The sequence below is a fragment of the Bactrocera latifrons genome, unplaced genomic scaffold (genome assembly GCF_001853355.1).
Source record: "Bactrocera latifrons isolate USDA-ARS-PBARC rearing strain unplaced genomic scaffold, ASM185335v1 scaffold_68, whole genome shotgun sequence".
Taxonomy (NCBI): domain Eukaryota; kingdom Metazoa; phylum Arthropoda; class Insecta; order Diptera; family Tephritidae; genus Bactrocera; species Bactrocera latifrons.
Window position 1 is genome coordinate 508,666 of NW_017537356.1, and position 12,724 is coordinate 521,389.

The following is a 12,724-nucleotide window of genomic DNA, read 5'->3' on the forward strand; positions in this document are numbered from 1 at the left end:
GAAACAATTAATGACATTTTGAACACAAATTTTTGGCATATTCTAATCTGTCAAAGTACACATAGAAGACACATTGCATTAATTGTATTAATTTTTAATAAAATAATATAAAAATTAATTTTATTGGTGTACACCAGCCTACAAAATGGATTTCCAAAATAGAGCCGGTGGAAAAACCGGCAGCGGTGGAGTTGCTTCTTGGTCTGAAACTCACCGTGACCGCAAAGAACGACTACGGCAGCTTGGTAAATTTTTCAGATTGCTGTGGTTAACTACTCTACATCTTTATCTTTCTTATATAGCTTTGGAGACAATTGATCTGAATAAGGATCCATATTTTATGAAAAATCATTTGGGTTCATATGAGTGTAAACTTTGTCTAACACTTCACAATAATGAGGGCAGTTATTTGGCACATACACAGGGAAAGAAACATCAAGAGAACTTGGCACGGCGTGCCGCAAAAGAAGCTAAAGAGGCACCGTCCATGCTTGCACCGGAGAAACCACGAGTTGAACCAAAAAAATTTGTAAAGATTGGTCGTCCAGGTTACCGTGTGACAAAGCAACGTGATCCTACTAATGGTCAGCAATCATTACTTTTCCAAATCGATTATCCTGAAATCACTGAAGGAATCATACCACGTCATCGATTCATGTCCGCTTATGAACAGAAAATAGAACCTCCAGATCGTAAATGGCAATATTTGTTATTTGCAGCTGAACCATATGAAACCATTGCTTTTAAGGTTCCATCGCGTGAAGTGGAAAAAACCGAGGGCAAATTTTGGACACATTGGAATCGTGATACAAAGCAATTTTTCCTACAGTTTTCCTTCAAATTCGAACCCAAAATTATACCACCTCCTCCGCCACAATTGCATCGTGGTCTTGGCCCTGCTGCTGGTTTCCCAATGCCGGGACCGCCGCGTCCTCATCATATGTTCAATGGCGTACCGCCACCACCTCCAATGGGCGTATTACCTGTACCACCACCACCCATGTGAGACGAGGTAACAACTCCCGTCAGCATTGCAAACGGTTAACTGCTACGGAAGTTATAAGCCATTCATTTAAGTCAAGCTTCGTTTAATTAAATTGTATAAATGAAACGCCAGCATTTTCAATAAAAAAAAAACAAAACTCAATTTCAAAATATTTTTTTTTTTGTATTAATGTTTGCTAATTTGGTTAACGCAATAATTAATATATATGTACTTAGGATTCGAGAAAATGTAAACAATATATGTATGTAAATGTACGTATACTATTCACAATATTTTGTTTAAGTGCGCATGCGTTGTGAAAAGATTGCAAATATATCACAATTGTAAAACGTTGGCATAAACCTATCACAACGTTAAGCTTTAAAATAAATTTAAAAAAATTGGGCATATAATATTTTTCTTTCATTTAGAAATTAACGTTTTTCTTTTAACCTCATAGGAAATAAGTCAAGTTATTGTTATGCTTAATCAAAGTCCTATCTGGCAGCACAGTTTAGCAAATTTCACATACTACTCGTTCTTCTTTGTGTGTTTCGTTTCAGTATACGGCAGACATTTTCAAAGTACACACATAGAAAAGTGACCGTATGTAGACGAGGGAAAAGCTAAAAATTTTCCAATTAAGATTTCAGTAATCAGTGATAATTATAAAATTGAACAAATACAGTGTGAAATTAACATTTGCTGAAACGTTTAAATAAAAGCAAGGTTGGTAGAAGTTTTTAAGCCTCCGCTAGGTGGCTTTAAAGTGATACTATGAAAAATATATGTACATACTTTTACTTCTGCAAATTTAGATAAACGTAACGTGTGTGCGATTGATATTTTAAGTAAAATAAATTTGTTTTAGCATTTTTATCAATAAATATACTGCGTTTTTAAATAAAATGAGTTCGGTGGATGCGAGTGGTGGAACTGGTGGTGGTGGCGCACCTGGACCAGGAGGGAGCAGTGTAGGGGGTGGAGGAGGTGTTGGAAGTGGTGGGGGACCTGGAGGTGGAAATACAACTGGAACCTTAAGCTCCAATTTGGCTGGTATGGGCTCAACGCAGGCAACAACAGGAGGTGAGTATTTACAAGAAGTTAAACCATTTTATATTGTAGTGTAAAATAACGCCATACATATATGTACATACATATTTGACACAAATCTACACATGTTTGGTCAAAATTTGCGCTCGTCGCTATGTGTATATATATGTATAAGGAGTACTGTGATTGCCTTTATTGCAGCTTTTATAGCATATTTTGTGTGTGCGTTTGCTATTTTAGATTTGCTTATATACTTGTTTTCTGTACCAAAACTCTATCCCACTGTTCCTCTCCATTCCAATTTGTGTTATCGTTGCAGTGTGTCGTGGCGTCAAAAATTCCATATTGTTTGGGTAGTCATGTAAAAATTATGGAATTTCATAATGGAGCATAACAAAATAACATATACCTATAAAGGTGTTGTTATTCTTGATATAAACTAAAAAAGTAAAATACAATAAATAAGAAGTTTAATTTTAATCATAGTATTTATTTAAAAACGCTCACATATTCTGCTTCAGAAATTGTATTACCCGTGTACCCCCATACTATTTATTTATCTCCTAATCTGGTGATATAAAATAATTATCGTAATTGAAGTTTAATATATGGTATTTTGAAGTAATTGATTTTAACAATTTCATACATTGCAATATTTAAGTTAAAATGTCTAAAACAGTGTTTTATGTGTGTAGTTTTGTTTGTTAAAAATACCACGGAAAATTCTACAACTTGTTATCTTTGTTTTGCTTGTATAATTCTTTCGCAGAAGCACAAAAAAACATAAAAACCCATTTCATACAACCTAACCTCATTCATCAAAATGAACAACATCAGGCACCAGTGCATTCAACAGTGTCCGCTATCCAATCACCAATGACATCAACTATTACGACTACAACAACTTCAATTGCTAGACACCAACAACAAACGCACAATATTTCTATACTACCCAATCCCTATATAACAACATCAAGTTCAAATAATTTTCAAAATCCGCCCATCCATTCGCCAGTACGCACTGCACACTTACCTACCAGTGATATTCATTCCCATTCACACAATCAAACCCATGCTTACAGTCAAAGCCATACTCATCAAAATCCCAGGCAGTTTATTAAAACAGCAAAAATCCATCCTTTTTCTTTTAATCCAGTTTCAGCAAAAATTTCACATAGCAATATGGTGAACACGGGCTCTCCTGGTGGTAGCAACTTACAAATTGGTAGTAACGTTGTAAGTGGCGTTAGCACTATAATGACCAGCAGTGTATCAACAACTGGAGCTATTAAAATGACCACAGCTGGTGGTGCTATTGCGACATCAATTGGTGGCACGCCAATTGCCCTTAATGTAGCACAATCGTCTTCAGCTATTCGTACCATCGGCGCTGGCGGACAATCGACACAGGTGCGTGTTGTCATGCCCACCAATATAATACCCATAAAACAATTCGAAGGTGCCACAGGTGTTGGTCGTACGCAGATAACAGCTATACCGGCGGGCGTTACGGGTGTTACTTCTCGCACAGTATCAAATACATCTATAACTGTAACGAGGCCAGTCACACAAACAACATATCTGCCGCGTGCCGGTGTAACAGCCACACAAATGACAGCAGTGGGTTCGGCACAAAGGCTGGTTACACCAATACGTACTGGACCGGGTTCCGTTTCAATGGGTGCTGGTACAACAGTCACGGGGCTCACAGCAGCGGGTAGCTTTGTGCGTGGCACGGCCGCAACCGTCAATCGTAATACATCATCGCCAGCTACTTCAGGCATTTCACCGGCAACCAACACGACTTGGATGCAAACTAATACCGGTGGACAAGTGCAACTTATTAGAACCATACCACAGCCGACACAAAAACGTATAATCACTGCACAGAGCATGAACACAACTAGTGGTGCATACAATAACACTGGTATTAGCGGTGGACTCGGCACATCGGTTGGCGGTACAGTTCTTGCAACCACGCCACCAACAGTTGTACAAACGGCTGGAGGTGGCCAAACACAAACGCAGCAAGGTCAAGGAGGACAATGTAAGTCTAAAATTCATTTTTTTTTTTTTTTTTTTTTAATTTTATATATTTTCCATAGCTACAATACAATCAGTGTCATCATCGGGAGTGGCACATAGTCAGCCACAGTCACAGCAACAGCAAACTTACGTGGCCACATTAGCTACTGTTTTACCACAACGTCAACATCAAGCCACATTAGTTTATTCATCGAATGTAGCAGCTACGTCACAACCGCTTACCCAGCAAACGCAACAGTTTAATCCGACTCTAGTAGCTGGCCAGCGACTTGCTGTTGCTGCACAGCTCTCTGGCGCTGGTACTTCGGTGGCAGGAACAACATCACGTCAAATACGCCCAATACCGATACCAAAATCTTTCTCCGCCGCCAAGTTGAACACGACCAGCATAAGTATACGTGCACCAAATATAACCTCGACAATTCAACCGGTCAGTAGTGGTGGTGTCGTTGGCAGCGCTATTAATTCTGTGGTGGGGTCGGGTAATACAGCTGCTAACAATTCCCCACGCAATACGACTATGAGTGGCGTAACTACAGGTGTTGGCAACAACGTCATACCGACATCGAATTTACCCACCACACGTATCATACAGCTGCAACAACAGCCCGGCAGTACTACACAGCCTATTATTGGCTCAACGGGTCGCATTTCGGGTAATGTGATGTTCCAGCCCATCATTGTCAATACATCGGGCACTGGGAAGCTCGGTAAGTGTATTGTAAAATATACGCCAATTTGCTTGTAATTTCGTTAATTCAATGAAATTTAAGGAAAGTGTTAACTGTCACATTTATTGATTTGTTTATGACATATAACGCGAAGCCTTTTGTAAAGGACATTTACTGACAACTTATTTATATACATATGTATATATCGTATGACATATCGGGTGTGAGGATATGAAATTAGTATACATATAACGAACATTACATGAAAGTAAAAGTATGTCTACAGCGATGAAATTATTTAAAACAAGAAGAATGTAAAGTTCGGGAGCACCGTAGTTATAATACCCTTTACAAATAAAACAGTTTCTAGGCAGTTTGTATGGCTGCTATATGCTATAGTGGCCCGATGTGAATAATGTCTACGGAGATAGTAGATTTGATTTACGAAATAATCCATGTTAAATTTTGTAAAGATATCTCGTCAAATAAAAAAATTTTCTTACAAAAACTTAATTTTCAGCGACCAGTTTGTATGACAGATAGACGCTATAGAGGTCCGATATGAACGATTTTTAAAAATATTGTACCTTAGCTTCGGTTAATAATCCATGCCGAATTTCGTGAAGATATCTTGTGATATAAAATAGTTTTCTATACGAACATTTGTATCTGATCGGTCAGTTTGTATGGCAGCTATACGCTAAAGTAGTCCGTTCTAAACAATTTCTTCGGAGATTGTACCCTTGCTTTAGGCAATTATCCATGCCGAATTTTGTAAAGATATCTCGTCAGATAAAAAAGTTTTCAATATAAGGTCTTGATTTTCATCGGAGAGTTTGTATGGCAGCTACATGTTATAGCGATCCGATAACTGCAATTACAACGCATGAGCAGCTTATTGGTGTGAACGTAACATTGGCAAAATTTCAGATCGATATCTCCAGAAACTGAAATACCAGTTCGCATATATACAGTCAGAAAGTCATGAGTAAATCGACTCGGTTTGTCACACTGATAAACACACACACACATTGGCAAGCTTAAAATAAGCTGTTCAGGGTATAATAAAAAGTTGTCTTTACAATATAGAATGTTAAAATGTCTGTTCGTATACATTATAGCGATAAGACAGTTCGGTCACAGTAATGAGGTGCGACATACAAACGTTGGCCGCTGTGGGTTGTAGCATGACTGAGTGTATGTTATACAGATAACTTCATTGAATCAACATTGAATGTGTTGTATGGTACGAGTATTTCCCATAAGTAGCGCTAATGCAATTTTTTCGCACTTTTATCGCAACAAATTCCATTTATGTAAATATGTATATCGATAATTACAAAAACAAACAAGTGCTTATTATTTAATGAAAGTTGAGCATAAATAGTAACAAAGCACATTTATCATGCCATTTGTTATTAATGTTTTTCTAAATAGTATCTGGTCTACGACAACCGGTTTCGATGACCGCTAAACCCTCACTGACTATAACACCATTCGGTTTGGGTAAGTTACCCACTGCCGGCGGAGGCAATACTACGCAAATAGGCGTCAATTTACCGTCACAGCAGAACGTAACAACGAGCATACAATCAACGTTAGGCGGTAATAATAGCGGCGGCGGTAGTGGCGGCAACGGTTCACCGGCTATATCGTCAAGTACGCCCACATCAAGTGGCGGTGGTGTTACAAATCTGACTACAGCACAACTCGTGAATGTTTCGCAGGCCGCAGCAGCAGCTAGCCAACTGTTAACCACACAGAATATTGTTTCATCAGGCGGCGGTGGTGGCACCACAGTTCTACCATTGGCCATAACGACACGCGGTAGCAATATACTAACCGGCACCATAACGCCACTCAAGAATGCTGGTGCCATAACAGTGGGAAAAGTGATGAGCGCTTCCAACGCAAGCAATTTGGATAACAACAGCGGCCAATCAAGTGGCGGTAGTATAATAACGAGTAGCGCCGGACCACCAAGCGTTTACATACATCAAGCGAACACAGCTCAGCGCACGCATGGAGCAAGCGTCAGTGTAAGTGCCACAAATTTACATGCGGCATCGTCCGCGTCAAGCAACAGTACTACGGTGCTCACCGCAACCGGTGGTGGTGGTAGCGGCGGTGGTGTACCCACCTCAGCTGGTGCCTTTTTGCCACCAGGCGGCACGATTTACTATGAATCTGTACCGGCTAGTTCAGTACAAGTGTCGACTGGTGTGCTATCGCTCACCACCACCACGGCAACAAGCAGCACTTTGCCCATAACGCAAAATCAATTGGTGAATGCGGTGTCCGCCTCCAATTTGGCAATTTCATCATTGCCCTTCGCTGCGACAGCAGCTTCGCATGCTGGTAACTCAACGGCCACATTTACTGTAGTGCCATCCAGTGGTGGGCGTTCCATCGGCCAACTGCAAATACCGGTTTCCAGCGCGGCAGGCACACAAATTCAGAGTGTGCCGTTGCGTTTCAGCGCACAATTGCCTACAGCCACTCAGGGCGTGGTGGCCAATGCCAGTTCCTCCAACACAATATCAGCTGATGCGATCTCCGTTTCGCAAGCAACGCAACAATTGTTGCAGCACGGTACTGTTACCGGTGGCCAACAGCTTATAATACCAGCTTCAGCAGCCTCATCCGGTCACCACGTTGGCAATAGCTCTACAACAGCTACACTAACTGGCGCGCAGGGTCAGCATGTGGTCATACCGCTGCAAACGTCGATTAAAGTGACTGGTGGCGGTCCCGGCTCAACGGTGGTTTCCAATTTTCTACGGAAGCGCGATGCAGATGGCTCGCCTATACGCGCTGCAAAAAATCTGCAACCCACATTACTCGCAATGGGCAATAATAGTAGCAATGCTGGCACTGCCACCATTTTATCAAATGTAACGGGCTCGCCAGCCGCCTCTTCGGTGGGCAGTGCTTTCAGCATCACGTCTGTGGCATCTTCATCCGCAACCTCCATGTCCTCGGCACAAACGACCACATCGTCCACACTCACAACCGAAGCATTGGCGAAGAAGGATCGCGCGCAAGCATCGCTCTCCGGTAACGCTCTTAGCGGTCAGCGTGTGGCACGTGGCGCGTCGCCGGCTTCATCGGATGGCTCGACAACTGTGTCGGCGAATTCATCACCGGGCGTAGAACAACAAATGCAAGATGGTAATATAATGATGATTAATCATATGCCACAAGCGCCCAACGATTCCACACATTTCAACCCTATCAATGAGGTAAGTCTGCGGAATTTCTTTCAATCAGCTAAAATTTGCAATAATTTTACCAAAATATTGGAAAAAAATTCTTGCAGATGTACGCAAATCACCATGGCAATGTCAATGTGCAACATAACGTGCTGATGAGTAGCATATCAGTCACACCGAACAGCTCACGCACTTCCTCGCTGGATCATCATGCGCAATTGCATGCACCGGTGGCAACAAGTACTGCACGCGTCAATGGTGGACCCGTTGAATGTTCCACACGCAAGCGAAACAGACGTTCAACGTAAGCATGTGAAGCATATAACATAACAAATACAAGTAATAATTATTTTCTCTCTCATTCTCTCGTTCATCGTACAGCAATGACAGTCAACTTTCGAGTCATAGTCAAAGTTCACTTACTCTCCCACCACCAACAGCAACTGGGGTTGCCGCCAGCAATATGAGCAATAGTAATAATAGCAGTAACAATAGTCACTATGAGTTGTCGGCGGCAACTGGCAACAGCGGCATGCTATTAGCGCCAGTACACGGCTCAATGGCGCCTGGCGCTGCTGGCAGTACGGCCACACACCAATATGACGGCAATAGCGCTAATGCCAACGCCAGCAATGCCAATGTTGTGCATAATAGCAACAGCAATCATAAAAATAACAATGTGCCGCCCACCACAGGCAATAAGGAGAACGCCAAACCAACAGAGTTTACATTACGACGACCGCGTAACTTCTCGCTGCTGCATGTAAGTTGTTGTGAAATTCAGCGATTGTAATAAAATATTTAAATGTTTTTTTTTTTTTGTGCCTGCTTTGCAGACTTATAAGCAAAACTGGAAGACGGCCAACAATCATTTTCAGCGCTACTCAGATGTTAAACCACGCGAAGAACGCCGGCCCACCGTTATTGATTTGGCCAATCAGACGAATGTTATGGGCAAACTGAATGGCTGGAAAATACACCATTTGAGCTCGCAAATGGAAGACTTGGTACGTGCGACAACGTTAACATAACGTTTTGTTTATAAAAGGGGTCTCAAAGTGAAAAAAATATATTTCATACCAACGTTATGAAGTGAGCCTTCAGATACAAATGTGTCGGTAGTGAAAATTTGTTGTAAACGTGCCTTAATTGTTTTCTGTTTAGTTGGCATGACATCTGGCAAACATATTTAATAACCTTACAGTCATTTAACAGACAACAATATTTTATTATTGTGGTAGACATGTGAAATTTGTCATATTTTATTTATTTATACCCTTCTCATCTTTTCCAGTGTGAGAACGAATCGAATGGCCTTGATCAACTCAATAATATGTTGAAACAAATGGAAACACATGAAAAAAATCCCGAAACCGAGCGTATCAACGAATTACTGAAGGTAAAATCTCACTTTTATTTTAATTTCAAATGAAAAAGCTTTAAATAAAATTTTGTTGATCACGATATTTGACTTCGACTTACAGGGCAACATACAGCGCAGCAAAATCATTGTAGACGGCATACATGAAGCACAAAGTCAGATGATGAAAATTTTCGAACACAAATCGCACATATCGGACATATTGCAACGTTGCGCCTCCAAGCGCAATTTTAAGAAGCGTGAAAAATTTTAAATGTTTGAAGCGGCATTAGCATTTGTAAAAACAAAAACTAAAGAACTTAAGGTTTTTTAAACATAAATTTTTAGAAATCTTAGTTTATAATGCAATACAATAATCATTAAGTTATATATAAAACAACTACTATACGATTTTTATTATTGTACATACATATACATATATACAAGTGCATTATTTAATTATTTTTTTAATGAAAGATTGCAAAGCAAGCGTTTGTACTAGGGAAGCGTATTGTACATAAATATGTATGTAAGATATTCTGTCTGTGTGTTTAACATTTTGCAACCAACTTTCGTAAAAGAATAGAAATTATGCTATTTTGTATTAATACCTAAAACTGTATGTACTCAAAAACGTCATGTTCTGTTATACAATCTTAGAAATTGCACATAAAATCATTTAAGTTACTAGGTTTTAAATAAACAAACATTGTAAATTAGTCAATAAGCTTATCGCCTGTAATTAATTCATAATCCTTGTGGGCCTATGAAAGCAATCTGAAAATAAAAACTTGCTGCTAATTGTAGATAACAAATAATATTTATATATATACATATATGTCGTTTCAAAAACAAAAAACAAGGCCGCCATAAATTAAGTTGGAAAGTTTATAGAGTTAAATAAATGTTACCATTTTAATTAATTTAATTTTTGGTTTTGCTTTGAGGAAGTTTTCTATGGGAATGTGGAAGCTTTTGTATGACCGCTATATGCCATAGTGACCCGATCTAAAAAATTTCTTCAAATATTGTAGCATTTATTTAGAAAATAAATTGTGCTAAATTTCGTGATGCTATCTTTTCAAATAAAAAAGTTTTTCATACAAGGACTTGTTTTTGAACGACCAGTTTGTATGACAGCTATATGTTATAGTGATCAGATATCGACGGTTTCGACATATGTGCAACTGCTTAGGGAGTAAACGATGTGTGCAAAATTTCAGCTCGATATCTCAAACACTGAGCGTACTATTCATATATGTACATATACTGGCAGAAACGACTCAACTCATCACGTTTATCATAACTATACCACCTATAATAAAAGTAAGTACTTTATGGGGTCTCCGACACTTCCTTTTGTTTGTGACAAACTTCGTTGCAAACTTATACCGAGTTCGGGGTATAAAAATTCGCCAACTAGGCGTAATTTATTGCTCAAAAATAATTTTTCCCCCCCGCCAGTGTTGCATTTAGATTTATAATCAACCAACCAGACTATACCACGTGGTGAGTATTTTTTTCATTCACAATTTGTCTGCCTTTAGCTTGCTTTCCGGTTACTAAATCTTTTCACCAAGCAGCTACTAGACGGCACGCATCTAGTTTCACCGACAAAATGCGTGAATGGCGACTAAAATTTAATTAAGCAATAAAAAACCGCACTGTAGTACGCCTAGAATACTCCAAATTGTTAAATACCAATAAATTGCGTGAATTTACTTGAATTACCGCAGCTTTAAAGGTAAGCATGAGTGAACAATAATCGGTTGCTTAAGAGACAGAAGGGATTGGTGGCAGATAAATTAATTAAGAGTGAGCGACCTCTTGCTGCGTTTTAAGGCAATTGGTAAGCGCAGATATTAATTAAAGATATTGAGAAAAAAAAAAATATTGCCAAGCGCCAATTAGTGTGCAGTTTAGGCGTGACACTAGCGTCACACTAGTTTTGCACTAACCTCACATTTTCTACTTTTTAGAGGGTTGTTCGGCAGACAATAGGTAGCAGGCAGACACAAAGCGTGTAGTGCTGTTAATGTAGCAAATATTTAGTTCTAATTTAGTAGAATGTTAGTAGTAGAGGTGTCTTAATTATTAGAGAGAAAAACAATAATTAATATGATGACAATTTCATACCCAAAACTGAGCTAAAATGCTGAATTTTTATACACATGCACTACCATCTGAAATATTAATTAACATAATTTGGATATTTTTCTACATTTTGTGAGCGGATACTATAATAATAAGTGATTTTCTTTACAGATGTTGAATAATGAAGCAATTTAATACCGGCGCTGGCTGCTGATTGAAGGTAAACTTACTTTTGTAACTATGTTTATATATATGTATATGTATATGTATATTACTTTTAATATACACATATGTTTTAGTTTTCAAATAATGTTTCGTATAGCAAACTGTAGTGATGACATTTTCATACCCAAAACTGAGCTAAAATGCTGAATTTTCTTACACATGCACTACCATCTGAACAGTTTTCCATATGAAACACTAGCGAAAATATTATTGGATTGCTTTACTCAATTAAAAATATGTAATAAATATTAATTTTTATTTTTGCATTTTCCAGGCAAACTTGCATGCAGCTTGTTGCGGAAAACATACTTTAACTCTATATTCCATTTGAATAGCACTGCAACTCATCTATAAAGTGAGCGAGCAAAAACTCTACAAACACGGCAGACGCCAACAAAATGCTGCTCTTATGTCTGAAATCCAAAGTATTGATATTTTGCTTGTATTTTATAAGCTAGTTTTAGAGAAAATGGTATTGTTCGTAAATGTTAAATGTTTAAATTTTAGGTAACTTGAGTTTAAACGAAAAAACGGCCACAAGCTGTTGTAAGTTGTGAGAAACTTGGAAATGATTTGAGAAAGACTGAAAAATGTATGTGCATTTGCACTATGAAAATGTAATAAACGGACTGAAATGTATAATTGATAAGGTGTTTATAACACGCATACTTAAAATAATGGAAAAATAAATAAAAAGCTATGAAAAATGCAATAAGAAAATGATAATTGAAAGAACACTTAAAAACTGACCTTTAATTTTTTGTTCCTAATTATGTGGCAGCCATATACTAATGTAGTTCCATCGGAACAATTTTTTCGGAGATTGTACCGTTGCCTTGTATAATAATCCATGCCGAATTTCATGAAGAAATGTGAAATACAAAACTTTTCCATATATGGATATGACTTTGATCATTCAGTTTGTATGGCAGCTATATGCCATAGTCGTCCGATCTCAACAATTTCTTCGGAAAATATACCGTTATTTTGACGAATAAGCCATGCCGAATTTCGTGAAAATATCTCGTCAAACAAAAAAGTTTTCCATACAAGAATTTCATTCTGATTGCTCAATTTG

The 12,724-nt window shown here is 38.5% G+C and overlaps 2 protein-coding genes and 1 long non-coding RNA gene across 7 annotated transcripts; all 3 read left to right on the top strand.

Annotated features, from left to right (window-relative positions):
* Positions 1-50: 50 nt before the first annotated feature.
* LOC108975649 (splicing factor 3A subunit 2) lies at positions 51-1,155 on the top strand. Its single transcript, XM_018944305.1, has 2 exons — positions 51-245; positions 303-1,155. The coding sequence occupies exons 1-2, from the start codon at positions 146-148 to the stop codon at positions 1,004-1,006; spliced, it is 804 nt and encodes a 267-aa protein (XP_018799850.1). The 5' UTR covers positions 51-145; the 3' UTR covers positions 1,007-1,155.
* Positions 1,156-1,539: 384 nt separating this feature from the next.
* LOC108975686 (putative GPI-anchored protein pfl2) lies at positions 1,540-10,133 on the top strand. Of its 5 annotated transcripts, none has more exons than XM_018944379.1 (10): positions 1,540-1,714; positions 1,804-2,071; positions 2,808-4,085; positions 4,144-4,794; positions 6,193-7,997; positions 8,075-8,271; positions 8,349-8,730; positions 8,804-8,974; positions 9,262-9,366; positions 9,452-9,601. In XM_018944379.1, exons 2-10 carry the CDS (start codon positions 1,894-1,896, stop codon positions 9,599-9,601), a joined length of 4,917 nt encoding a protein of 1,638 aa, XP_018799924.1. In that variant the 5' UTR covers positions 1,540-1,714; positions 1,804-1,893. The 5 variants fall into 5 exon arrangements, with proteins under 5 accessions (XP_018799924.1, XP_018799922.1, XP_018799926.1 ...); XM_018944377.1 differs by having other exon boundaries at positions 1,857-2,071; XM_018944381.1 differs by having other exon boundaries at positions 1,857-2,071; positions 3,195-4,085.
* Positions 10,134-10,879: 746 nt separating this feature from the next.
* LOC108975650 lies at positions 10,880-12,276 on the top strand. The gene is made up of 3 exons (XR_001993884.1): positions 10,880-11,071; positions 11,593-11,641; positions 11,921-12,276. It is a non-coding gene; the product is annotated as an uncharacterized LOC108975650 (long non-coding RNA).
* Positions 12,277-12,724: the final 448 nt, after the last annotated feature.

What these genes read in the sequence shown, in the direction of transcription:
- LOC108975649 (XM_018944305.1), top strand. Translation starts at nt 146, where the DNA reads ATGGATTTCCAAAATAGAGCCGGTGGAAAAACCGGCAGCGGTGGAGTT. An exon ending in AGAACGACTACGGCAGCTTG is followed by an intron (nt 246 to 302) that starts GTAAATTTTTCA and finishes TTTCTTATATAG; the next exon opens with CTTTGGAGACAATTGATCTG.
- LOC108975686 (XM_018944379.1), top strand. Translation starts at nt 1,894, where the DNA reads ATGAGTTCGGTGGATGCGAGTGGTGGAACTGGTGGTGGTGGCGCACCT. An exon ending in GCAAGGTCAAGGAGGACAAT is followed by an intron (nt 4,086 to 4,143) that starts GTAAGTCTAAAA and finishes TATTTTCCATAG; the next exon opens with CTACAATACAATCAGTGTCA. An exon ending in AAGCGAAACAGACGTTCAAC is followed by an intron (nt 8,272 to 8,348) that starts GTAAGCATGTGA and finishes TTCATCGTACAG; the next exon opens with CAATGACAGTCAACTTTCGA.